The 27,525-nt window shown below is 38.5% G+C and overlaps 1 protein-coding gene across 2 annotated transcripts in view; it reads left to right on the forward strand.

Moving 5' to 3' along the window:
- The first annotated feature begins 365 nt into the window (after window positions 1–365).
- Window positions 366–27,525, forward strand: part of ANGPT1 (angiopoietin 1) — a 255,541-nt gene continuing 228,381 nt past the window's right edge. For both annotated transcript variants that reach the window (XM_062188110.1, XM_062188111.1), the window contains exon 1: window positions 366–1,117. In XM_062188110.1, coding sequence (XP_062044094.1) covers window positions 821–1,117 — 297 coding nt within the window. In that variant the 5' untranslated portion in view covers window positions 366–820. The remainder of the gene's footprint in view (window positions 1,118–27,525) is intronic.

Consider the following 27,525-nt stretch of genomic DNA (forward strand, 5'->3'; position numbering starts at 1 on the left):
CAGAGTCAAAAAGAAATGTTTTTGTAAACAAATGTTAAGAGCATACAGATTTATCGCTCACTATCAAGAATAATTTCATTGTACATTATGCCAATTTTCTCCTGAGGGGTCCCTAATTAAACAGTAACTTTCAGAACGTACTGCTAGCCTGCTAGGCTCTAGTAGGTCAGCATGCACACCAAAAGTGTGTTAAGGTGGACCGCTCTGTTCATTGATTTTCCGTGTATCTGCCAAAGGCTCCAGGCAATCCTCCGCGGAAGGGGCCGGAGGCCCATACATGGTCGAGGTCATGCGCAACTAGCCAATTTGTAAGACGATCCCGCCGCCCAAAGCCATCAGCAATCCTTAGCATAGGGGCACACTCATGCATTCCTGTCAAGTCATCTTGTGAAAGGCTGTCTGCTTCCAGCTTGGCTTGGATGTGCAACCTTAATAAAACTCACTGAGGTCTGGGAGAAAATAGCAGATCTGCGGCAGATAGCACAGAGGAAAGGCTCTAGAATATGTACACGCAGCTGACTCAGGCGGGCTCCACGCTGAACGGTTACACAGAGAGGAAACAATAAATCTCAGCTACTATGCAATAAATATCTCCAGTTTTACCGAAGGAAACTATCATTACAGTGAAATAAAAAAAATAACATTTTGGAACAAAGCTAACAAATGGCTAGTTTTCTATGATTCTTCTTCAAACGCTTTCTTTGAGGGGGGACAAAGCCAAGGAAACAAGCAGTTTTACCTGAAATAAAGAAGTAGTTTAAAGGTCAGAAGGAAGGAGCAGGGTTTGCGAGAGGCACGGAAGGAGAGCGCGGGCAGGACAATGACAGTTTTCCTCTCCTTTGCCTGCCTCGCTGCCATTGTGACTCACGTAGGGTGCAGCAACCAGCGGCGGAGTCCCGAGAACGGTGGCAGAAGATATAACCGGATTCAACATGGGCAGTGTGCCTACACTTTCATTCTTCCAGAACAGGACGGCAACTGTCGTGAGAGTACGACAGACCAGTACAGCACAAACGCCCTGCAGAGAGATGCTCCGCACGTGGAACCGGATTTCTCTTCCCAGAAACTTCAACATCTGGAGCATGTGATGGAAAATTATACTCAGTGGCTGCAAAAAGTAAGTGATTGCTTTCAGTTTCTAATTGCAAGGAGCCGGTCTGTTCTTGAGCTGTTACTGACTTAGAGCTCCTTAGGGGGGCATTTGTGTGTTTACCTTTTGCTCCAGGGGGGCAGTGTTTGCACACGCAGGAGCCTTGCTGGGTCTGATTTCCCGGGTAATCCTAGTTTTTAAGGCTAGTGAAAGCCCCTGAAATGCATGGTAGCTCCTCACTTGTATGTCTGGGATGGGCGCATTTTGTGACATTTCTGTTTTTTTTTTTCCTTGCTCGTTCTCTTTAAAGTTTACTTTGGGTGTCCTCCTTGTCAAAGCTCAACTTTGAAAGAGAAAGTATGAACCACTTCATCAAGTGGGTGAAAAAAAAATCATGGCGATATTAATTTAGGATCACATAGATTTCATATCAGGAATTTTGTGCAGCTAGGATGGCAAGTCATCGTGAAATATTTGCTTGTTTCAACCTGTAGTAACAGGAATATGAAGCGAGAGGAAATATAAAGAATAAAATTTGGGTGGAGAAATCATATAAATAAGTAAAAGAAACTGCTAATTTCAGCATGGGTAGTATATAGGTCTGATTTCTATTATATAATTTTTCTGCCCTTGAGAAAAAAATCAAGAAGATGAATTTTAATGTGAACTCATCAGGATGGGGGTGTTTACTCATCTAGAGTAGAGAACTGGGCTAGTAGTGGTTCTTCGGAGACGTGCACCTGCAGATTTGGACTGCGCACAACATACGGGTTCTGCTGTATTCCTGAAATACTTCTTTTCTCAGGGCATCCTAGTTACACTGCCAGTGTCATTTGGGAATCTAAGTATCCAAATGAATATTAATCCTGAATATACATTTAATCCCAATTTATAGAAACCAAGTTGAATTGCTTACTCAGTTATTTGTCAGAAAAGCATTTAAGAGTTCTGTTGAAAATGTACCTATTCAATTATGAATGCACTTTCTTTCATTCTCTTTGCTCTCTGCTTAACCAGGTTACAGGTAAACAGCAGATAATTGAATTCAACTGACTTTTTTATTTGCAAAAAGCTTCTCCCACACGCCTTTTGCTGATAGATTCACTTGGTGCTTACAGATAGGAACACAGCCAGGCTTCTTTAGGTTAGTCTGTTAGAGCAAACCATTAAGAAGATAAAAGATAGGGACAGGACAAATGCTCTTTTTTGTTCCTGTGTGGTCACACTCACTCAGATCACTGCCAAGTAATAGTTATTCTACTTTTGTCCACTAGGGACCGAACTAAGATCGCTATTATTTTATTTGACCTGCTAACTGGAACTTGGTAGTTTAGCGTTTCCAAACCTGGAAGAACTGTAGTTGGTCTTTCTATTATCAACTACAGGTGAAATATCAAAAGGTAGGGAAAAGAGTAGAAAGCAAATATCGACTACAGGTGAAATATCAATAGGTAGGGAAAAGAGTAGAAAACAGAATTCTGCAGCCTTTGGATAATTGCAGCTTAATTTTAGGTATTAACCGTGGTAGTTTACAGGTTTCCTTCTTGTACAAAACTTATTTGCATAGTAAATGAGTGAATTTTGTTGACTAGCATGTCATTATCCTCAATATGCCAATCATATAATTTTTAACGAGAATTCAGTCATTATAAATGAGTTTGAGCTCCTTGAGTGGAATGGGGAAAGAAATGTAATCTCATATGGTTGTGAATGAGCTATTCTACCAAAAATGTAATGCTTTGTTTGTTTAAAACATACAATCAAAATCGAGATTCAAACATGGTAATGCACATTTTTTGTTGCTATGCAATTATTCAGTGGTGACAGTGTAAACACACAATGCTGCTGGGTTTAAATCATGCACATGTTTCATATGTTAATTTGTTTTTGTGAGGTAAATTTGACTTTTGTTTGCATTGTTCTTGGTCAATGATTATGGCATAGTTTTCAGATTGTAGCCAAGCATAACTCTATTATAATGTTCTTTGGTTACATGGATCCTTGAAAGTGTGCATCAGGTTGGATATATGCTCAAACTGTACAAGTTGGTATGAGTCAGAGCAGTTGACTTGACTATTGTTGGTATAAATTTGCATATCTTTTGTCATTGCTAATGTGATTGGTTGGAGGACTGAGAAACCAAATAAATGTGTTCAGCGAAGAACTTACTAAAGGTTCTGATAGCTTTCCCTTAATTAGAAGTTTCCTACATTCCATATATTTATTTTGATAATATAAATGTAAATCTTTTTATGGTAATCATTTGGTGTGCTTGATACTGCATTGTATGCTGGTTTGATTCCAAGCCACTGAGATAGACTAAGAAGCAACGCAGTGCAGAAGCTGAGGGTATCAGTGTATGTAAGTGAAGTTAATTCATCCATTTATTCAACACAATAATTAATGGAAGCACAGGGATTATTATGCAGCTCATGGCATCACTGTCAGAAAAGTTTCTGGTGCAGAATAAATGTGTTATCATTGCTAGATGAAACTAGATGATAATCCATGCAACCCCATTTGTATCTCTGAAGATTTGTAAAGTGGATTCCTTTAAATATTCTTCACAAAACACTAGTCATCAATGGAAACCACTTTTTACAGACTTGTACTCTCAAATCTCATTCCTAGAGTTTCTTAATCTTGCAGCTGAGTGGGATGAGAAGCAACGTATGCAAGAAGGCAAATGATTTGTTGGTCACCATTAGTATCGCAATTGCTGAGGCATTGATCTCTTATTGGGATGGGGATTTAATTCAAGGAGATCATCTTGGCAGGACACTGTCAATTAATGTGATGTAAGTTTGTAGCATTATCCTTACTTGTCAGATAGGGAAAAGCAAAATAAATACACCCAATATCACAATTTTATTGTGGGAAAGATCTTTGTGTGCATGTGTGTGTAGCAGGATTAGGGAGAGGGCTGACTATCATATAGCTCTTTCAGAATGATTAGCAAGCTTGATACCAAACACATGAGAATGACCAGGTCCTTGGTAAGTAACAAGAAATACAAATGGACTTTGTGTCTTTGCCACTTTTTGTTTGATCCCTTCCTACCTTGATGTAGTAGCAAAATGTTTTGACAAATGTCTATCTCACATCCTGTACTTCTTGAACATTGTTTTCTTTCTCCCATATCTCAAAATTTCACAAAGATGTATATTTACACAATTCAGATGTAAAATATATATACTATTCTAGAATTTGGGGAATCCTTAGAAAATCTGCTTTGCTTTTGCCCAGTGTTGTGGGGGCTCATGACTATAATAGCAAGCCAGAGGGGATGCAGTTATGTGGGAGGACTTCCTGCAAGTGTGAAATGAGCAGGCAATTGATAAGCACGCTTTTACTAACTTGTCACTAAATTTGAAGATAATATATGATTTATGCATAGAGGTTGGGGGTAAAAGTGACAGTTGCCAGGAAAGGTTAATAGGAATCATTGTCTTTCAAATCAACTTGTAAAAATGTCCCTACCAACTTCATTTGACAAATAGATCCCTAATTTTTCGAGGAGGAGCTCCTTGGCATCTGCATTAACTTTTCAACCCAATAGTTAGGTTTTGTGATTTGCTTGTAACATTTTAGAATCAAAAGATCCAAGAAGGAATAAAAACTTTCTGCCTCAGAGGCTGGGGTGTTGAAGCTCTCCCAGCCTTTTGGCCAGCTGCTCCCACACTGTCTCCACTGGAGGAGCTCAGGTTTTAGGGACATGGCAAGTAGGTCGTGTCCTATGGGTGATTGCCGTTCTCCCTTACACTCGACTGCGCCATTCCATGAGTCTTCTTGTTAATAAAACTCACTTAATAATTACTTTTAAATGTAATTATTGCTTTAATGCAGTTTAAAGTGAATAAGAAATATCATTTTCTTCCTTAAAATCCTCCTACAGTTTCCCATTACGTGGGAATCAAATGAAGCTCTACACAATCTGCCCCTACACCCTTCCCCTCTTTGGCTTCCCCATTTCCTACCTTCAAAGGACATTCCAGACACTCAATTGACATTGGCTTTCTTGTAATTTCTCCAACAGACAAGCTCATTCCTGCCTTTGGGACTTTAAGAGGTATTTACTCAGCTTGCACATTTCTTCCCGCAAATCTTAGCATGGATGGATGCCTCCATGTCTGCAGCCAGGTCTTTGCTCAGAAGTCTTCTCTGAGCACCGTGACCTACTACCTTTCCCCCTCTGCTTAGTGACTTCCTGCCCCTTTATGTGTTTCATTTCTTCATGGGATTTACTACTCACTGATTGTCACCTTATTTATCCTGTCTCCATCTACCAAGAACGTAAACTCCACTGGGGCAAGGGTCTTGTCTGTTTTGTTGATGCTGTTTACCTTGCACATGGAAGAATGCATGGCACAGAGTAGGACTTCACTATTTGTGAAATGAAGATGCTATATCCTCCAGGTTCTATGCTCTGTGAGGGAAAGACCTACTAAACTTTTCATTAGTTCTTCTATTTATCGTTGTTGGTATCTGGTTGACTTCTCTAGCACTATTCCTAGAATATAGTTGATGAGAATAGAGTTGGCCCCCTTTATTCTCAGGATCTACATTTGCAGATTCAACCAAACTTATATTGAAAGTACTTGGAAAAAAATTGCATCTGTGCTGGACATGTGCAGATTTTTTCCTCTCATTATTCCCCAAATACTGTAACAACTATTTACATAGCATTTATATTATATTAGGCATTCTAAGTACTCTAGAGATTATTTAAAATGTAGTAGAGGATGTGCATAGGTTATTTTCAAATACTAAATCACTTTATACGAGGAACATGATCTTCCATAAATTTTAACTTCTGCAAAGTTTCCGAAACCAATCCCATACAGATACCAAGGGCTACAATAATTTTTTTAATGATTAGAGAAATAAGGGAATTCCATGAGCAGATTTAGACTATAATTAAATATCTGTGTAAAAGAGACCCAACTATATTCCATAAATTGCCCTTTGAGCCATGTAATATGAGAAATTCATATTAATATTCTGTTTCCATGCTCTGTGTCAAGGGTCAGCAAACGGTAGTGCTTGAGCCAAATCTTGCCTGCCACCTGGGTTTGTAAATAAGCTTCTATTTGAAAACAAGCACACTTGTTCCTTTATACGTTGTCTACGCGTTTGTAAATAAGGTTTCTTCGGTAGAACCATTCATTGATATATTGTCTATGACTGCTTCCCTGAAAAAGCAGAAGTGAGGAGTTGCCAGAGGCCAAATGGCCCAGAGAGCCTAAAATATTTCATATCCAGCCCTTTTCAGAAATTGCTTGTCGACCTCTTGCTCTATATCACAAGAGGAATTAGCATTAATATTAACAGCAATGCAAGGTAAAAGAGTAAGATGCATTGTGTGGGAAAAAAAGATTGCTCTCCAGGAGGCCCAGTAATCTAGACAGCCATGCCAGTTGGCAGAGGGCCTGACTAAGCCATTTCTTGGCTTGGTGTCTGGACATGCTGGGAGGTGACATTTTAGAGCAGTACAGGCAGGGGACTTTTGTGCCTTTTCTTTCTCCCGCCCATCAAATGAACAGGGAACTATTCCTAAAGCAGATACCGTCAAGGAGAAAAAGCACCTGGAGAGCAACACAGACCAGCAGCCTCTGGATAAACAAGTCTGAGCTCCAGGGTCCTCTGCCTTCTGTACCTGTCTCATCCTGTTGGCTGCGGCATTCACAGAAATGTTGACAATACACTAGCGCCGTTTATTCTATTTTCTTAGAAATAGGACTTGGGCTAGGTCTTGTGCAATTCAGTCTATTTGGAAGCCTTTCCTCTTCTGTCATTTGTTTTAGATATAAACATTAGAAGTGTTCTCACTTGTATAGATGACGAGAGGAGAGGAACAGTAGGAGGGTTGCTTAGATAGAAAATACAGAGCTTTATCAGCCCCTATGCTATAATTTGCTAATTAAGGAGGTTTGGTTTTCATTCAGCCATGGCCCTGTCTCTGTGTAGATACAACAGCGGTCTTCTCCTAGGGCCTATCTCCCCCTTTTCTTTCCTTTTTTTGATCCCACAAGCTATATTGTGTCATTTGCTTAGATGCACAACCCTAATTACATTCTGAGTCATCCTTGACTTTTGTTCCAATACAAGATTATCTTTTGCACTGCAGTTGGGAAATTCCAAACCCCCTTTGGTTTTGGCCCCATGGTCTGAGGGAAGAAGGACCTCATAGTGTTTAAATCTTTTTAAAATGTGTACAAAAGATGTGCCCCCTCTGTTATCAAAGAGGTTTCTAAAGAATGAAGCCCTCCATGGATTATCTTCTCTTCATAGTTGGAGACTATTTCCATGGGGTCTCTACCTGAATAGCACGGGCATCACGTTCTGGCTAAAGTAAATCAGGTTCTGAAATACTAATAAAACACAAGTGAAAAATGAATAACTTGAATTGTTAGTAATATATTTATACATGTAAGCCACCAAATTCACTGGCATCAAATAGACAAACATACTACAAATTCCTATACAATGACTGATGATACTTTTGGAAGACGGTGCATTTTAAAGTTTAGTGATGCGTGTTGCTTAACTGAGTAAAAATGGGAACATTTCATAGGCAATCTTGATTTTTTTGTTTCTGAAAACCAAACGAGTTAAATTCCAGTCCTAGACTCTAAAGAATATTGGAGGTTTTCCATCCCAGAGAACCAGTAAATATTTAAAGATTGGAAGAACAAGAGTTTAGCTAGCCTAGCACTTCAGATGCACACATCCCATGTTGGAGTGCTTGGGTTTGCTTCTCCTTCCCGGCTCTAGCTCCTACCTTCAGTTTCAAGCTCACACAGACCCTAGGAAGCAGTGGTGATAACTCTAGTAACTGGGTCCCTACCACCTATGTGGGAGATGTGAATTGTGTTTCCAGCTTCCAGCTCCGGCCCCAAACCAGTCCTAGCTATTGTGAGCATTTAGAGAGTGAACTAGCATGGGAATGAGGTCTCTGTCTTTTTCTGTCTCTGTCTCTCTGCCTCTCAAATAAGTAAATTAAAAAAAAATGTTTAAACTCCAAAGTACATTTCACCTCTGAACACATAAAGAGAGTTCCAGTATTTTGTAAAATATGTCAGCCCAGCTCTTGTCTTCACTGGTGACATATGTTAACATATTAACATATGGCTATTAACTGCAGCTCAAAGAGCTGCACCCAAGAGGTCTTGGAATCTACTGTGACTAATTGCACTGATAAAAGGGGGTGAGAATTGTATCCTTATTACTAATGTCATCAGTGCTTTTATTATTTTTCAGTTTTACTCAGTGTTTAAAAAGGTACAGAGCTATAAGATGGCAGATGATTTTATGTTTATTGAATACTTGAATAATTTATTGAATACATTGAATGTTTACTAACTTGGAAATGCCAAAAATAAAACTTTGCTATTTTTTAATAAATGAACTAATGAGTGTAAAATACTTCTTAGCAAGGGCCTCAGTCTTCAAGCAAATGAGCAGGCAGAAGCCTCACATGTCACCTAAAAGTAAGTGGTGGGGCTCGAGGAGCCATGGACCCTCAACCCGATCTGGACCCACCCAGAACCCTCCTCCATTGCATCTGTCTCAGAGAGAACCCTGAAGGTTCAAGGACTATAGGTTCAAAATGAATGCAATGAAATTTTTCAATAATCAAATATTATGTAGGTAAAGCTGCCCAAATCAATCTACTGGTGAGCAGGAAGAAACATAATTGACAATCTGAGTGTTTGTTAGCTGGATGTTGTAAGAATATCTACACCTGCCATACAAAAATCAACTGAAGACCATAAACACATAAATTATAAAAGAAACACAGGTTGTTCAAAAGGAAACGTGGAGCCCATACCAAATGGAATATTAAGCCATCAAAAGGATGAAATCATCATTTGCAACATGGTTGGAACTGGAGGTCATTCTGTTGAGTGAAATAGGCCATGCACAGAAAGGCAAGGACCTCGGGTTCTCACTCTGATGTGGAATCTATAAAGAAAAGTTGATCTCACAGAAGTTGAGAGTACAATGATGATTATCAGAGCTGGGGAAAAGAGAGGGAAATGAGGAGTGGGAAATGCTGTTTAATGATACTAAGATATGGAAAAGAAGTATCTGTGTTCCATTGCATAGTAGGGTAGCCTTTTTTTTTTTTCTTAAAAGAAATGTTGAAAGAAAGGACTTTGAAGGTTCTCATCATACAAAAAATGAAAAATGTTTGAGAACATGGAGATGTTTACCCTGATTGAACATTACATGATTTATACCTGTACTGAAACATCATTGGTGACCTATGGATATATGCCCCAATTTACATGTAACTTAAAAATTAAATAGTTTTCATTTGTTAAGATAATAGACAACTCTTGCTTAATTAGTGTTAAATCATATAATTTATATATTTCCTAAATTACTCAACTGTATGATATTTATCTATTTTTAACTTTGGAACATGTAGTGATTGATGATTGCCTAATATTGCAAGCTACAATATTCACTTCAAACAGATTCATTGTTTAAGATAGAAAAAAAATCTGAACTTTATGTAGGATTTTGATTTTTCAAAAATTTCCTGCTGATTTGTTAGATCTATTCACCTAATTTTTGTTTCTACTTCTAGAAGGTGGCACTTCCTGGAAGTATGAATCTCAGAAAGGTCATTTTCCTGTTCTTGCTTGGGTTTTAAAGACATTTGTCCATGTTTTCAAATCAGTTTAATTAAAATTAAAACTGGAGACAGTAATCGTGTCCTCACTTCCCCCATACCCCGGACCTGCAGTGTATCACAATCTGCTGAGAGAGGTCCATGCAGTGACTGCAAGGCTGTGAAGCCCAGTAGTTTTATGGAGCTTTCCCTCTTTCTTCAGAAGAATAATACACAGCTGTTTGATGTACTGATCCAGCAAAGGCTTTGTATGAATTTCAGACCTCATGTGAATTATTATTAATTTTCTTATTATTCTGGAAATGAAAAGCTTGAGTTTTTTTGTTTGTTTGTTTGTTTGTTTTTTGTTTTTACTTTCCAGTAGCCTGTTTTTTTCAAACCCCAATTCGCTCATTCTGCACTGTGAGGCTTTCTGAGATCCTAAGCCCAGGAAAGCAGAGGTGGAGAGGCAGCCCTCCAATGGGAGAAGACAAAGAGACCCAAAGGGACCTCGCCCACTGGTCTCTCCCTTTTATTTCTTTTCTCTCCTCTATTGTTTTTAATGAAGTCCCATGGAATCCTCTGCTCTCTGGGCCTGGAGTGGGAGTGCTGGGATGAGAATACACAAGATGGAGAGTGAATGAACAGCAGGAGCAGTGACTGTCCCTTTATTGGGCCACAGGGCTATCATAGCGTGAAAGGACTGCTTCCTGGGGATGATTTTTAGAATGCATGCAGGAGTCACAGCACTTAGCACCTGCTATAAACGAAGGACAGGCAGGGGCCAGCGCTGTGGCACAGAGGCTTGGGCTGCCACTTGTGATGCCAGCATTCTGTTGGGTGCTGGTTTGTGTCCAGGCTGCTCCACTTCTAATCCAGCTCCTTGCTAATGGACTGGGAAGGCAGCAGAAGATGGCCAAGTGTTTGGGCCCCTGCCATCCACATGAGAGAGTTGGATGAAGTTTCTGGCTCTTGGCTTCATCCTGGCCTAGCCCTGGCTGTTGCAGCCATCTGGGGAGTGAACCAGTGAACGGAAGATTTCTCTCTCTCTCTATCTTTTCTCCTGTCTCTCTCTCTATATATATATAACTCTGACTTTTAAACAAATACATTTTTGAAAAACAAACAAACAAACAAAAACCAAAATAGCAAAACAAAGGACAGGCAGCCAGGTAGCCAGCTATTTAGTCAAATATACCCTGAATACCGATGATCTGCAAGGAACGGTTCTGTTGTTGAAGAGCCTGAACCCACTGAAAGAGACATGAAAGCAAATGCACCGTTTGTGACTTCTGTCTCCTATGCAAGGTTAAAGACAGTACAACACAGCAGGGAAGTATGCTGTGCCTGAGGCCATACTGCCTTGATGAGAATCCTGGCAGCACTACTTACTTTCTGTGTGACCTTGGGCAAGTTCCTGTACCTCTCTGTGCCTGAGCTTCATTATGAGTGAAATTGAGGAGCTAGTTCCACTCACAGGGTTATTGTTGAGTTTGAGCGGGATTCACATGATTGGCCTCGTGTAAGTTCTTTCACAGAGTAAGACTTAAGTGAATATCAGTTGTTACTAGAGCCGTTCTTTGTACAATGTTGGTTGTGTGTTGAGCACTTATCTAGCAGATCCCTTGAAGCCATCTACATGTGTTAATTTATTGAATACTTTCAAAAGCCAAAATGAGGTAGATAGTAAACTATAATTGATCTGTGTAGCAAATAAGGAAACTGAGGCACAGGGAGGGGAAATAACTTTCTCATGGTTGCACACGGGCTAAATAGCAGGGCCAGCACTTAAATCCCAGGCACTCTGGCTCCATGACCTGTGCTGTTAACCAACTAAGGGATTAGCCACAGCAACTCTTACCGTGTCTCCTCTTGTCAATTCTCAAACGTTAAGTCTACTTTGAAAAATTTTCTGTAGTAGTCTTTGTGTCTAAACCCTTAATTCTTTCCTGCTAAATGAGTTGCCCCTCTCTCAAGTTCTGTCGCAGACAGCCATTTATCCGCATCCCAGGCCTAAAGCTCCGTGGTTAAATGGACTGTGGCACGTAGGTTCTGCTGCTGATTGAAGCACAATAGCCCGATTCTCTGAGCCCTCCCACAGGTCTGCTAACAGACCGAGGAATCCCCCGTCTGCAGTCCTTCCCACCTCTCTCCTTAGAAGCATCATCTCTTGAAGTTATAGAGCTTAATGGAGCCTGATTATTTATCTAAAAACGTCTAAAACACAAAGAAAGGCTTACAATTGCTTTACATGGGGCGAAGTTGCCTTATTCTAAACATGTTCCATTGGATGTAATGACCTCCCATTTGGATTTATCTGTACGCAATCCTAGTTCGGAGAGCAAAGGCACATTCGGGAACTTGACATATTATTTGCATGCACTTTCTTTTGTGGGTCATTGGGAGAGTTGTAAAAATGAGAAGAAAAGCCTTGTTTTCTCAGGCAATGACCTCTTATCTCACTTCCTATTTTATTTATCATTGTCCCTATTAATTAAACTATTTCTGGTATTTTGATCCTAGGCCAAAAACACTGCTACTGGCTGCCAATTGTGAGGTCTCTCTCTCTCTTTCTGCTGATGTTGGAGGTCCCAGCACTCAGATGCTGAGGTTTAAAGTTTCTATTCCAGAGCTGATGAGTATCGACCACATAGATGGGAAGACTTCAGGCCACCTCAAATTCTCTCGCCCCTTCTTCACGAAGTCCGAAAGATGAGCGAGGACAAAACTGAATTTAGTTTTGCTTTACACTCACCTTTGCAGAGTGGGCTAGAGAAAAATACATCCTTAAAAATCCAAAGCTTAGCTCTCTATGTGAATGCTGAGAGCAGCAGCAAGTGCACATTGACGTTGTATATGCTGGACAGATACTCTTAGGGTATATACACGAAGAAATGGAGAGTGCTCAAGTTATTTAAGAGCAAGTGTTTGGTCAGTGAAGTGGTCTGAAGAATCCTAGTGCTAATACCGAATGGCAGAGACTTTGTCCTATTTAGCAGGAAACTACTAAGTTAGGGAGTCCAACTTTCTTAATTTTGAGGTTTTCCTTCAACATCTCATCCATATTTTTCACCTTTCAGCTATTGGGTCGGCTACTTTCCATCTTCTCTCAAGAGACAGCTGATGACAGAGTAAAGGCATATTGAGGCAAGCTACAAAGGGACCTCTTATGTGCAGTTTTGCAGCTTTTATTTTTGGAACACATGTTTATGCTATGATTGTTTTCACTCATATTACAATCACATTTGCTGCTAATGAATTTGCTATTGCTTTGTGTATGGAATAAACCATTTTATCTGCAAAGAGGGCAATGGATATTGAATATTCTAAAACCAAATCAAGTATGAAAATTATTCTAAGAAAGGTGTTAGTAAACCAGTAGGCTATTAATAAGTCTACATTAGTAAACAGTATCATTCTCCAAATGAATAGATAAGCACTGGGGCTGGCACTGTGCCATAGTGGGTAAAGCTGCCGCCTGCAGTGCCAGCATCCCATATGGGCACCGCTTCGAGTCCTGGCTGCTCCACTTCTGATCCAGCTCTCTGCTATGGCCTGGGAAAGCAGTAGAAGATGGCTCAAGTCCTTGGGCCCCTGCACCCATGGGGAAGACCCGGAGAAAGCTCCTGGCTCCTGGCTCGGATCAGTTCAGTTCCAGCTGTTGCTGCCATTTGGCGAGTGAACCAGCGGATGGACAACCTCTCTCTTTCCGCCTCTGCCTCTCTGTAACTCTGCCTTCCAAATAAATAAATCTTTAAAAAAAAACAGATAAGCATACATGTTTTTATAAGTAGTAGGTATCATCAAACTTATTATATAGATAAGGAAACTGAGGGTCAATGAAATCAGATAATTTTTTAACAGGTTGTATATTTACTTTCAGACATATAGAATTTGATGCAGACATTGAGTTAACCTGGAACTCTTCACTATCCTTGCTTCTTTGTTCTAATTTGTGAAAGAAAAAGCCAAACTCTGAATGGTAGGAAGCGGGGGAGAGGTTAAAATGAATGATGCTTTCCTGAAAGTTTTTAGAGGATATATCCGTAATAATAACCATTTTTGGAAATTAGAATAATTTACCATGCATGTCCATAAACTATTGTAGAGAAAGTTGTTAAATTGCTTCCCAGTACCACTCCTGTGCCAGTGTAATGTCTAAGAAATTTCACAGATATGTTAGAGGCAAATATTTCATGGCTACTTTTCCTTTTTTTTTTTTCTTTCAAATAAATGAGTTGCTTAGATAAATTGCCTTGGTTGGGGTTATCCTGATATGACTATATAAATAAAGAAAATATTTTTAGTTTATCTGCATTGTTGCTTAGGAACATTATATTGAATTACTAGCTAATATTTCTTTCAACTAAAGACCAGTTAGGGATAAAATATAGTCCATAAAGGAGATCTATTAATATTTTTAACATTAATGAATTTAGACACTGTATTATTAGGGGGAAAGGCCATCATTTATTGTCTTTAAGACCTTATGCTAAGATCTTCAGAATATAAAAGTAATCATTGATCTCAGGTTTATGCTTATAAAAAAGAATGGAAAATTAATGAGCATGTGTGCAAGTGAAATTGTCAGCACCTGTTACTGACAGTCAATCTTAGAATTCTATCTTTGAAATCCATGAAATCTGTTCTCTTTATATTAATAAGAAAAATATATTCTTTAAAAGATAAATGAATCAAAGAGACCTTGGTTCAAATAAACACTTAAAGCTGTGAATAAAAATGGAAGTTCCACACTCAGCCTTCAACAGCGAGAGCTCTTAGCTGAGAATTGAGCATAATTGGGAGATAATAAGTCTCCATGTTAGAGGAAAAGAGGAATTCTTATTTTGTGATCATTATGTTTCATGTGGGACTAAAGCTTACATATTTTGAGTTCACAAATCAAACTTGTGCAATTTTCAGGGGGAAGAGGTCACTATGGAAATGATTTATCCTGAACATAAATTCTCTCTATATGTTATTATCCTACTATTTTGAAGGGTCTTCCATTGGATCGAATTTTAAGGCTCGTGGCCAAAAAGATATCACAGATAGCTAAAAATTTCAAATAAACTCCATAAGCATATTTAAAAGTTTTTATGTTTCAAATAATTCACCAAGTATGTTGAGAATTTCTTTCTAGTCAAATATAAGATATCCTCATGAAAAATGAGGTTAACATGTTCTTGTTCCTTTTGTGATAACTGAGCACTTGAGAAAAGGCAATTCAATTTACATTTTGTTCGTTACAAAACTCATGCTTGGAAACCCGAGCTGCTGTGTTAGAAGGTCACCACCTTATGAAGAAGTTCAAGTCACCTACGTATAGAAAGGCCATGTGTAGGTGCTCTAAAAAAATCCCCATAGTTACATCATCCTAGCCCAGGCTCCAGGCATGTGAGTAAATGAGCCTTCTAAGGATTCCAATTCCCATCCATTGATTTGGTGGTAAGGCCTATGGAGACATCATGGAATAGAAATAATCCATATGAGATTGTCTGAAATCCTGACCTGTAGAGTTTGTGAGCCCAATGAGCATAGACAAATGGTTATTATAAACCACTAACCTTGGAGGATGGCATTAAATCATCAATAGTGACTAGAGGAGTCAGCACATACTTAGACCTACCTACATGCAGGGCATACTGTGGTGCCTGTCATTGTGCTGGCCATTGAAGAGCAATACATTAGCCGTGAGCTTTGCCTTCCAGAAGCTTACATCCCAGTAAGGCTGACGATATATATGGAATGGCCTAAGTATTGGTCCTTAAGCCAATACTTTTATTGTCTTTCTCTATCCGTATAAGTTAACTACTTCAGTTTCACATAAATTTAGTGAGGTTCAATAAATCTAATTTGAAGACTGCATTTATCTTTGTGTTCCTTTGAGTAAAATTATTGTCAGAAAGGGTTTTTCTACCTTCAAACAAGTATTTGTAAAAAGCCTTGGAGACCACCAAAACTTGGAGTAGATCAGAATTCCATAATGCCAAAATGATAAACTGTGATCATGTGTCTTCGTATTTATGCTGTCTGTAATTCTTCCAATCATTTAAAAATTGTAAAAATCTCAGATAATTCAGATTTTTGAAAATTTAAGCATAAAACTATATTATAACTCTATACTACTTAACCTGTCATGTTTCTGCTGTACGTTTAAATCCAGATGTTTCTGAAAGCTGTTGCTGAGCATGGCTGACCAATGGTCTCTGAAATGTAAAATGAGTTAACAGCATCTGTTCAATTCCCAATGGCTTGGAATTCCTGAAATAAAATCCATCCCAGATTCTCCTCTGTTTAACTGATGAGCATGGGATCTGAACTTAAATGAAACAGGTATAGGGACATTTTTCAAATATATGAGGTGTTTTGCTTATTACATTATATGTTGGTTGAACCTTACTGGATAACAACTTAATGGTAAATATGAAAAATGAAGTATTTTTATGTGCTTTGATGCAGTAATCCAATATAACCATTTTTATGTACTTTGATTCAGTAATTCAACTTCTGGGAATCATTCTGAAGGAAAATAATTCAACAGAAGAAAAAACAATATACATGAACATGTCCATTGCAACTACTAGAGCAGAAATGTGGGGAAGAACAGGCATTATTATTTTCTTGGTATTTACCATGATTCTTTGCATACGTAATCTCTAATTCTTAAAAGGAGTTCTGAAAGGTCTACAGCATTATCTGCAAGTTTCAAATGAGGAAACCACTTCCAAGCTTCCACAAGTAGTGATGGAAAGAAAGAGTAAGCACTCCAGCCCAAGGTCCCCTCATGGTCGTGACTTCAGTGACCCCATGACTGTATCAGAAGTGAAATGGAGAAGATGAGATTATGGGGCTTAATAATTTAAAAATTTTCATAATTTTTCAGAATTAACAGTTCTTACAGCAAGTAAATATGAAGAGGACCTTAGAAATCGTATGTGCGGGGCCGGCATTCTGGTGCAGTGGGTAAAGCCCTCAATATTGTGCAAGACTTGCTGCACTAATTTCATTGCATGTGTCCAGCCCTATCCTCCATTTAGTATTTAACACATGGATAGTTGGAACAATCCATGGATGTGTGACTGGAGGGACAAATGAATGGTTACATGTGCTCCTTACTCTTTCTTTATAGATTACTCTTAGGCAATGTAATTTGATAGAGAAGGTGATGTAGCAGATGACAGATTACCAAATGTTTAGAGGACATAGATTAAATAGTACTAATAGCATAAAATGCATCCAGTACCATAATTTAATCATACATTAGTGGCATGGAGAAAGAGCAAATGATTAGAAGCTGGGATGATAGCAATGGAGGCGTGCACAGTCCTGACACTCCCCCAAGGTAATAGGGTAATTAGGCAAAATAGAAAAAAGGATGCAGAGTGGCTACAGAATCAATAACAGGTTAAATTTAAAAAAGGCTGAATTCTAATCTGATTTCAGATTAAAATCATAATATACAAGTAAATAAAAATTATTCAGGAAGCTTCAACAAACACTGAGATTTTTAGAAATGTGAGCATCATAGTGAATGAAGTACTTTCTTTGAAAAAGGCAAAGATTTCTGTGTTTGTGTCATGGGGAGCTGTTAATTTCAGACTCAGTTAAAACTAATTCTCAGTATTGCATAAAGTGAGACTCACTTCATTTTCTTCTTCCTCAATGAGAGGTATGAAGGACAATCCTAAGATACTTTAAAATTTATCAACTCAAATAGAGGCAAGGGTTCCCTTCCTGTCTTCCATTCCTTTGTATATCCTATGCATTTACAGGTAATTTAGCACAGAATATGTTAGGGAACTGAGCCAAATTGCTCACTAATTCTAAGGTTATTAAACCTTGCATTGCAGCCTCCACATACTTAAAAAACACACACTTCTGTTAGGCAGAATATATACTCATATATATGTTCTGTATGTGTTATACACACACATGAAGGCATGCTTTCTTTTAAGTCTAAGCCCTGTAGTTTAAGTGATTCCCTCAGAAAAATAAAGTTCCATCATTCTTTTTATTCCAGTCATTCCGAACCTGGGCACTTCCTTTATCTCCGATTCTTACTCTGAATCATCCTTCTGTTTTATGTTCTCTGCACATTCCTTGCTCAGTCCCGCATAGCACCTTGCAGAGTTAAAGAATAACACTGAAAATCCCTTCTTTCTCCTTTCTGAATCAGCTTATTTGCTTGTCTGCTAGTCTTAATACAAATGCCACCATCTCTATTGAGAATATGTTGATTTCCTTCCCTGTTGCAGATCGTGAAACTCATTTTTTAAAAGATTTATTTAGGAGAAAGAGAGAGAGAGAGAGAGAGAGAGATTGTCTGTCATCTGGTTTATTTCCCAAATGCCCACAACAGCTCTTGTTGAGCCAGGCAGAAGCCAGGAGCCCAGAATCCAGTCCGGGTTTCCCATGTAGTGGCAGAGACCCAAGCCCTTGAGCCATCATCTTCTTCATCCCAGGCACATTGGTGGGAAGCCAGTTCAGGGCAGAGTAGCTGGGACTTGAACCAGGCACCGCTGTGAAACTTCAAGCAGCAGTTTAACCTGCTGGACCACAATTCCTCACCCCAGAATTCCTTTCTGATGCCATGCAATTGGTATTTGGATTTAAACTCTCTTTGGCATTCTTCTTTGTGTTTTTATTTTTCATTTACTCATGCCTTCTCTTTACTAGTCAGGTAGCATTGTGAAAGCAGATTTCATGCTTCAGACTTTTGCTGCACTCTATATAACTTAATGTCACTGTTGTTTGTCTATTGAATATTTGTTGAATGCAAAAAAAAAAAAGCTAGAAAGTTCTGTTTTGGGGAAAAAAAGGCATTAACTGTTTCAGTGATGCATCATTTAAATACCAAGAGTCTTCTCAGGAGGCATTAAGGTGCATTCTATGACAATTACTGACCTCAATGAAGTTACTTCAGAAAGTTCATGGAAATAGAAATAAAAGATAAATCATTGTGCAACAAATTTTTAAAATCCATACATACCAGCGTCCATCAAAAAGTTCATGGAAAATTTATATTATGAAAAAATGATGAATAGATTTTAATTTTTTGCACCAGAATAAATTCATCTTTAGTTTTATTTTTCCACAAACTTTCCAAAGTATTCTCAAATGTTTCTTGTGGCTTTTCTTTATCTTGTAAACAACTTGAGTCTGAATTTGTGTTTCCAGTTGGATCACAACACATTGGTAGGCATGTGCATTTTGGAATAGCAAATAACATGTACCAAGTAGATCACGCCTTTGTAATGCATTACGTGACTTGGTATAGCTCAAAGCGAGTCTTAGTTAATATCAGGAATACGCATGCCCTGATAGTTCTGCAAATTTCAGATACATGTTTAAGTAGAAATCTGCTTCTGTAAAAATACAGAAATTTCATGTTTTCTGGGTAAGAATAATGATCTTGTAACATGGACCATGTGGCTATTTAAGCAAATGCATATTTATGTCTAGAAATAAAATATACTCACTGGGAAATTCACATCCTTTTAAAAATACACATTCTCCTAACATTCTCATAACTTTATTTCATGGAGTCTTATTCACTCAAATGAACACAACCCCTGGAGAACTCGGACCAGGTGATGACCCCGGCTAGTGATGATGGGAATGAGGGAGTCAATGACGTCCTTTATGATGGAAAGTGAGTGGAGCAGATTAGGAATATCCAGTTAGCCAAATCTTCTCTACTTTAACATAATAACAGACAGAATGTATCACGCTTCCTGTTTTTGTCATGTGGGAAGGTGTTATTTCATAACACATAATGTCCTTTTATGTATGTGAGAGTGACAATGTGTATTTGCATGTGTATAATTATGCATTTAGCATGTGCTAGATTATAGGTGTGAACTGGGCAGGCTATTTTACCCTGTGGACTTCAAATTTCTGTACCTCGAACTGAGAATAATAATGCTTTCTTCTGAAGGTTGTTACAGTCACTCTATGAAACAAAAATCATTAAGCATGCAATATTAAATCCTGGTACATAGCATATTATTAACACATTGGAACTACTAAAGCTGTCTTCAGCAAAGTGCCTTGCTTAGAGATGCATGATTTATTATTAATCAGGTAAATATTTGCTTAAGGTTTTGAATCCTGATGAAGGAACCTCCTATGCAGAAGAATTGAAAATCGTGTATGCAGCTTCTCCACTCTCAAGTAGGTAGAGCATAGCTCCCCACCTAAGTGTGACCTGGGCACAGTGACTTCCTTGTAGGACATATAGTAGTGAAAGAGGGGAAAAGAGCAACTCTACACTCAGGAAACTTGACAACCTCTACCTCAAACCAAGTATCAAAGTCAATATCAGTAGTGATGAGTCAAGTTGATACTAGGACCACTTATTAATGTTATGACAGTGGTATAGATTGCCATCTGTCTTCTGGGATGTCTGTCTCAAAGCCCTTAAGTCCAGTCTAACCATGACAAGCCCATCAGAAAAATCCTAAGATAGGGACATTCTACAAAATATCTGATGAGAACTTGTCAAAAAATCAGTTCATCAAAAAAGTGAAATGGTGCCTAGGGAAACACAATAAGTAATATAAAATCCTGGATGGGATCCTGGGCCAAAGAACATTTGATGAAACTAGGGAAATTTGAAAACTATGGACATTAGTTTAAATGAAATGAATAAATAACTAAATAGGCAAACACAAACAAATCCTACCGAACATGTTTCCTAACCTTAAATCAAAAGACAAGCAGGGTTATACCATGCAGTAGCTCTTTATAGACTTTAAAAAGGTGATATCATGGCCGGCGCCATGGCTCACTTGGCTAATCCTCCGCCTGCAGTGCTGGCACCCCGGGTTCTAGTCCCAGTTGGGGCACTGGATTCTGTCCCAGTTGCTCCTCTTCCAGGCCAGCTCTCTGCTGTGGCCCGGGAAGGCAGTGGAGGATGGTCCAAGTGCTTGGGTCCTGCACCCGCATGGGAGACCAGGAGGAAGCACCTGGCTCCTGGCTTCGGATCGATGCAGTGTGCTGGCCGTAGAGGTCATTTGGGGGGTGAACCAAAAGAGGGAAGACCTTTCTCTCTGTCTCTCTCTCTCTCACTGTCTAACTAACTCTGTCAAAATATATATATATATTTTGAAAGAAATATAGAAAGAAATATAGAAAGAAACTGGGACTAGCTCAGCACTGCTTGCTCCTTTCAGTAAGCTATTTGAAAAGGAAAATATATGCAAAATAAAATGTTTTACTTTCTCAGATCTAAGGAATCTTCTGAAATTTTCTTGAAATAATAGAGAGCTAAGGTTTTATATACCTGGCGTAAGACCCTGGGACACTTCTAAATGTTTATTGGTGGCATGATGGTTATAAGCAAGAAATTTTATAGTGAAAAGCAAAGACTTTTGTGAGCATACATAAATGAATTTCCCAGGTCACTGAGGATGTGTTAGGTGCAAGCTGATATATTTTATTACCCTCCTACAATAATGCAAATAAAAAATAGTAAATTTGCCAATAGCACATATTTAACGTAACATTACAAGCTGCATAAATGTCTTTCTTCCAAGCCCTTGAGGCCACAGGCTTATAAAATAAGAAAGTTTAGGATATAATTTTTCTTTCAAAAAGCATATTAATTTCCTTTAGCATTAAAAGGACTACAAGTTGTACCAGAACAAGAAATCAGAACCTTATCATCATTATGTTGAAATATTTACTGTAAAACAAAAATATCCAAATCATTTTTAATACGATAACATCAGGTCTGTGTCTCATTTTCTGAGTATGGATATGGTTTTGATGCCTCTCTTCTATAACAGCTGTAATGAACATTACACAGATTGCACACAGATCAATGCTGGAATATTCTGTGCTCATTTTAGCCTACAGAGAATAGTTAAAGGCAACACTAAGGCAAGTCAGCAAAATCTGCATCACATTATCCTTTTGTGTGTCTCATGTAAAGGTATTTTGAAGATGTCATATGGTGGTGCTGTCCACATTGTCGGATGTCAAATCTTACTGTTTCATAACTCACAACAAAACCTGTTGTATGTTACCTAGGAGTTTATGAAGGTTAAATTGAAAAGCCAGAAATCTGGCTTTGTTTTTTAAAAATGCATATTTCAGTAATAAAAGAGCATACATTAGGAATGGAAAAGCATTCTAGACGTGGACCAGGGTAAGGCTAATTTCTGGGCTGTGTGCATTGCCTTTCTTAGTTTTCAGAGGTGACATAATATATGGTATTGTTCTCCAACTGTGTGGGAATGCTTTTGCTTTACATTTTTCTGCAAAGATCTTCTTAGTATATAATAATGTCTCTGTAGAGCTTGTGCAATATTTAGAAAGACTGTGGTTAACAAAAATTTGTTCTCCAAGGTTGCATTCATTCATTTGTTCCTTCACCGAGTATTGACGAGAGCCTTGTGTGTCCTTAGGCATCGTGTTAAAACCATGGAGACAAAGGCGCAGTAACATCATCCCTATCCTCACAGGGACACTGTCCAATGAGGAATTAGATAGTAACCAATGGCCTCACAAAGAACTTTAAGAAACGCAAGAGAGAAGAGATACACAGAACAAGGAAATTATGAAATAAGAAGCTGGACTTGGTCAAGATCTAAACTGTTTTGCCACTGAAAATACATACTTACAACAACCAGATTGTTCACATTTCCCTTAGACATAATTTCTAGAAATGAGGCACTGGTATTTGTAAGTTGTTAATGCCTACCAATAGTACCTATGATAAATACTAAAAAAATTACAAGAAAAAAGGAAAGAAAGAAAGAAAATAACTTAACAGATGAGCCCAATCTGTTTTGCTGTATTATACATCTGTCTTGTGTATAAATAAGGGAAACCCTGGAGTTTTGTGGTTCTAGCCCAGCAATTAACTAGTACTTGCTTTGTGTTGCTTTACTCACATGGCACTCAGCTACTATTCTCTTTCTTACCACTTAATTTTACTCTAGGTTGACAAGAACTAGGGAAGGAAATTGGTTTTGTACCTATAGCTCAGATGTGATACTTGGATAGGTAACATTCTTTTGTGAATCATTTGATCTCAGTTGGAATGATCCCTCCATGTACAATAGGCCTTATCTAATATTTGAAGAGTTTACATTTCAGAATGATGCATGGTCAAGAAATGGCAAAGAATTCTCATTTTCCTTTGTTAATACTTTGGCTGAAGTTTTACTTTAGTTGTGGCATGAATATATTTTTAGAAATAACTTGTTAGAGGCTCACTCCACTTAGCAGGAGCAACACTGTGCAGTACCAGTGAGATCTTTTGAAGTCATTGTTTTCTATAACCTTATGGTTGAAGAGCATGTTAATCTCACTGCTAATGTTATATGTAGGTGATATTCATAGCATTGCTTTAAAAATAACAAATCTAGGACCAGCACTGTGGTGCAGCAAGTTTAGCTGCTGCCTGTAATATTGGCATCCCATACAAGAGTTGACTCAAGTCTTGGCTGCTCTACTTCCTATCCAGCCCCCTGCTAATGTGCCTGGAAAAGCAGCAGAAAACAGTCCAAGTCCTTTGGCCCCTGCGCTTATGTGAGAGCCCTGAGGGAATCCCTGGCTCTTGGCTTTGGCCTGGTGTAGCCCTGGCAATTGCATCTATTTGGCAAGTGAAGCGTTGGATGAAAATTCTCTGTCTCTCTCTCCCTCTTTCTCTGTTTCTTGCTCTCTATAACTCTGTCATTCAAATAAATAAAAATGGTCTTTTAATAAGCAAATCCAAATGAAAGATAACCCATCACAGAAGTAAATTAGAGAATATGACTACACAAGATAATTGCAATGGCAATTTTGATTGAAAGATTCTATTAGTTTAGCTTAATAATTGGTTTGATTGCCTTTTAATTTAAAAAATTATGTGATTTATCTTGATTTGAGTAGTGTATAATGCTTAAAGTACTTTATTCTCAGAATGAAAATCATGGACTTGAGTCCTAACCCCACCTTCCAACTAGCATAGGAATACATTATTTCTCCACCTCTGATAGTTCACCTTGGCTTGATTGTGAATAGCAAAGGAGAACTCCTGCTATGCAGAGCAGAGACTCTCCACTCTGTTGCAGCTATAATACTAGGAATCTGTCTTCTGTTTCAAATTGTAGCGTCCACTCATTTACCTACAGAAAGGACAAATCTTTCTCCTACACAAATGCCTTCAAACTAGAAGAAATCTTAGACAACTTACTTTTTCTGGGCATCATGTTCCTCACCAGATAAAATGGAGTGAATACTATCTCTTCCCGAGGATTTATGCAGGAGTCAAAGCAGGCAACATGGTTAAATTACTTGCACACTTCAGCTCATTGAAGACAGTATTTTATCAATGGTGGCATTACTGTGGCATCATTATCATTGTGTTGCTGCATTTTAGGGAGGCTACTTTATGTCTCTAACATTCTTTTTGTTCAGCTATGCCTTCGTTTCTTCTTCATTTGTTCTTTTTTGCCATTTTCTGGTCAATTGTACCTTAAATGGCAGAGCTAAAAACAGTATCCATGGGACTGAAGGCAGGATGACTCATTTTTAACAACACAGCAAACAATGGGACTATTTGTTCAATGGTCTGCGTATCTTACTCCTTTTATTTCAACCTACACATTACCCATTCTTAGTAGCTTTATCACAGCATTGGACCTTATTATCCCAAATAAGTCACCAGGCTTCTTTATGCCAATAACTTTTATGCCTGTTAATCATTTATACTTCTTGTTTTATTTTATTCAAGCTAAATATAGGACTTTCCATTTATCTACATTAAATTGTGTTTTGGTGATGGGCTTATTGTTCCAGCTTATCAAGAACTTTAAGACTCGTGAGCAACTTCCCCAAGACATTTTTGGCGACTGGCACACTCTGTGAGCCTATGTTCTCAGTCTGCAGCCAAACCATGGTGTTGAGTAAGACATGGCTGAGGATTAGCAGTCCAGGTATTTACTTAGAGCCCAGCACGAGGGAGTGAAACCCTGAGAGAGTGATTGTAGGGCTGAAAAGTAAGGGATTGAATTTAGATGTTTCTTAATTGTAACTTTTTTTTTTAACTTTTATTTAATGAATATAAATTTCCAGTGTACAACTTATGGATTACAATGGCTTCCCCCTCCCATAACTTCCCTCCCACCCGCAACCCTCCCCTCTCCCACTCCCTCTCCCCTTCCAGTCACATCAAGATTCATTTTCAATTCTCTTTATATACAGGAGATCAATTTAGTATAAAGATTTCAACAGTTTGCACCCACATAGAAACACAAAGTGAAACATACTGTTTGAGTACTAGTTATAGCATTAAATCAAAATGTACAGTACATTAAGGACAGAGATCCCACATGAGGAGAAAGTGCACAGTGGCTCCTGTTGTTGACCCAACAAATTGACACTCTAGTTTATGGCGCTAGTAACCACCCTAGACTGTCGTCATGAGTTGCCAAGGCTATGGAAGCCTTCCAAGTTCGCTGACTCTGATCATATTTAGACAAGGTCATAAAACACAGGGTGAGGATAGTAACCAATGATCCTAAGAGTGGCATTAACCAGGTCTGAACAATTATACAGCATTAAGTGGGGAAGAGAACCATCAGTACACACAGGTTGGGAGTAGAGCCACTGGAGGTAGAGTAGAGGTTATGATTACAAAGGAATGAGGCCCAAGTGCGCTAGACAGGGTCTAGAACAAAGGACAGAGTCATTATTAGAGGAGCTAAGAAAGGTGCTGTCTAAGCTACAATTAAGTTTACTGATTGAGAGGCAAATAGAACCTGATAGAAGGGGCTTGATAATAATCTGGTGGGCTTTAGGCCTTGTAAGTTAAGAGGCCCAGACCTATCTATCTCTTCACATGGGGTATATTAATTGTAACTTTTAACTCCTGCAGAGGTTGATACCTTAGTTTTTCTTGCTATTAAGAGTGATTCTGTTTTCTTAATGATTTTTTCACTTGTATGGGATGTACAGGGTAGTCTAAGTCCCACAGGTCAGAACAGTGAAGAGCAATATCCTAGATTTTAGGAGGGTAAAACTCTACTTTAATCAGAACACCAAAAATATTCTTTCCAGCCATAGAGTCCAGAGTCCTAATCTCTGTGAGGGTGATCCACAACCTCCTTGAGGCATGAGCCTTTAGAAAGAAATTGATACCTAATATAGACATTTTGGGACTGAGAATATACTACAGTGTTAGCAATTTCATCAAGATAATAAGCACAAAGGGACTGGCCAGGAAAATGTCATATCCCTGATTCATATTTTATATTCAGAAAATGGACATTTAAGTAATTGAATTGCACCCTAGGATTCACTAGAAATTTACATGTCATTTGCTCACTTGGGCCATCTTTTCCCTTTGTAGAAACACCTCCTCATTCAGTACCATCTCTCACATTTCATGTTATAATAGCCCTGAGAGATGACTGTTCAGTCTGTACAGATTCTTCCAGTGCTAAGGGCGATGTCTGGAAGACAATGGGAAGGGCCCCCAGAGTTTAGGGGATCTCAGCAGAAGAAAGTCCTCAGAGTGGAAGTCTTTCCTGGGACATGTTCTGCAATGGCACCTCCTAAGACATAGCTGCACATCCACTTGGCACATTTCCATTTGAAAACAGTTGTTTGGTGAAATTAGGTGAGCTGTGTGATACCAGGAATGCCACAATGGTCTCTTACCCAAAATTACATTTGAAATGCTACCCATTAGCATTGTGTTTAGAATCATGTCTTCTAATTAGAATAACATGAAATCTACAATAAACATGGGAGTGCAGATATATATTTGACAGACTGATTTAATTTTCCTTGGATATATGCCCAGTCGTGAGATTGCTGGGTTATATGTAGTTTCTTGATCTTTGTAATACATTTTACATGTATAGAAAATTTACTAAAAGAAATCCTCATGCAGCTTTTCAAACAATCCTTTCCTTTATTCTGGAAAAATATTTGTTTTTAAAAAGATTATTTATGAGGACCCTAAAATTGCCAGAAACTATACATAGGAGTTAATATCTGTGTAATCTTTAAATCTTGGTTTATCCAAAGTATATTTATGAAGTTGCTCTGCAGCCATAGATTTCCATTAAAAGTAAAAGATAATGACACAATGACAAAATCACTGCCTTCCATTTAATTTTAGACAGTATGTTGTTCTTCAAAAGATGGTGTTAATAGAATTCTTGTTTATCCTAGATGAACTGAAATATATTCTTTCAAGGGAACATTTGGGGACTGCATTAATTTTCCATGATGCATCATGGTATTCAGAATTTAGTTGCTTATTATAACACACAATTATTACCTGAAAATGTCTGCAGTTCAGGAATTTGGGTACTGCTTCCAAAGATTCTCTACTTCAGTGTCTTTCCTGTGACTCTGATAAGTTTTTGGCCAGGGCAGAGGTCTCCTCTGAATGTCTGGGGAAAGATGTGCCTCCAAGCTCAGTTCCTTGTGGCCACAGTTCCTTGCAACATGGGCTTCTTCAACATTCAGCTTATTGCATGAATACATGCATGATGACAGGGTACAAAAGAGTCGACTTGGTAGGTGGATTTTGCAATAGCGTGCAACCTTATTATAGGAGTCACAGCTTTGCTTTAGTTAATTGATTAGAGCAAGTCATTCAATCCAAGCCAGGCCCCGGGGGAGGGAATACAAAAGTGTATGAATTTTAGGATGCGGGGACAAAAAGAAAGATAAGTGTCTATCTTAGACATCTGCCTACCATGGGGATGTAAATGGACTGAGAGGGAAACATAGCTTAACTTTTCAACATTCAGTTTATGATTTCTTCTCCCTTTCTTGGAGTTGTGGCCTTCTGGGGGGAGAA

The sequence above is a fragment of the Lepus europaeus genome, chromosome 4 (genome assembly GCF_033115175.1).
Source record: "Lepus europaeus isolate LE1 chromosome 4, mLepTim1.pri, whole genome shotgun sequence".
NCBI classification, from domain to species: Eukaryota; Metazoa; Chordata; class Mammalia; order Lagomorpha; family Leporidae; genus Lepus; species Lepus europaeus.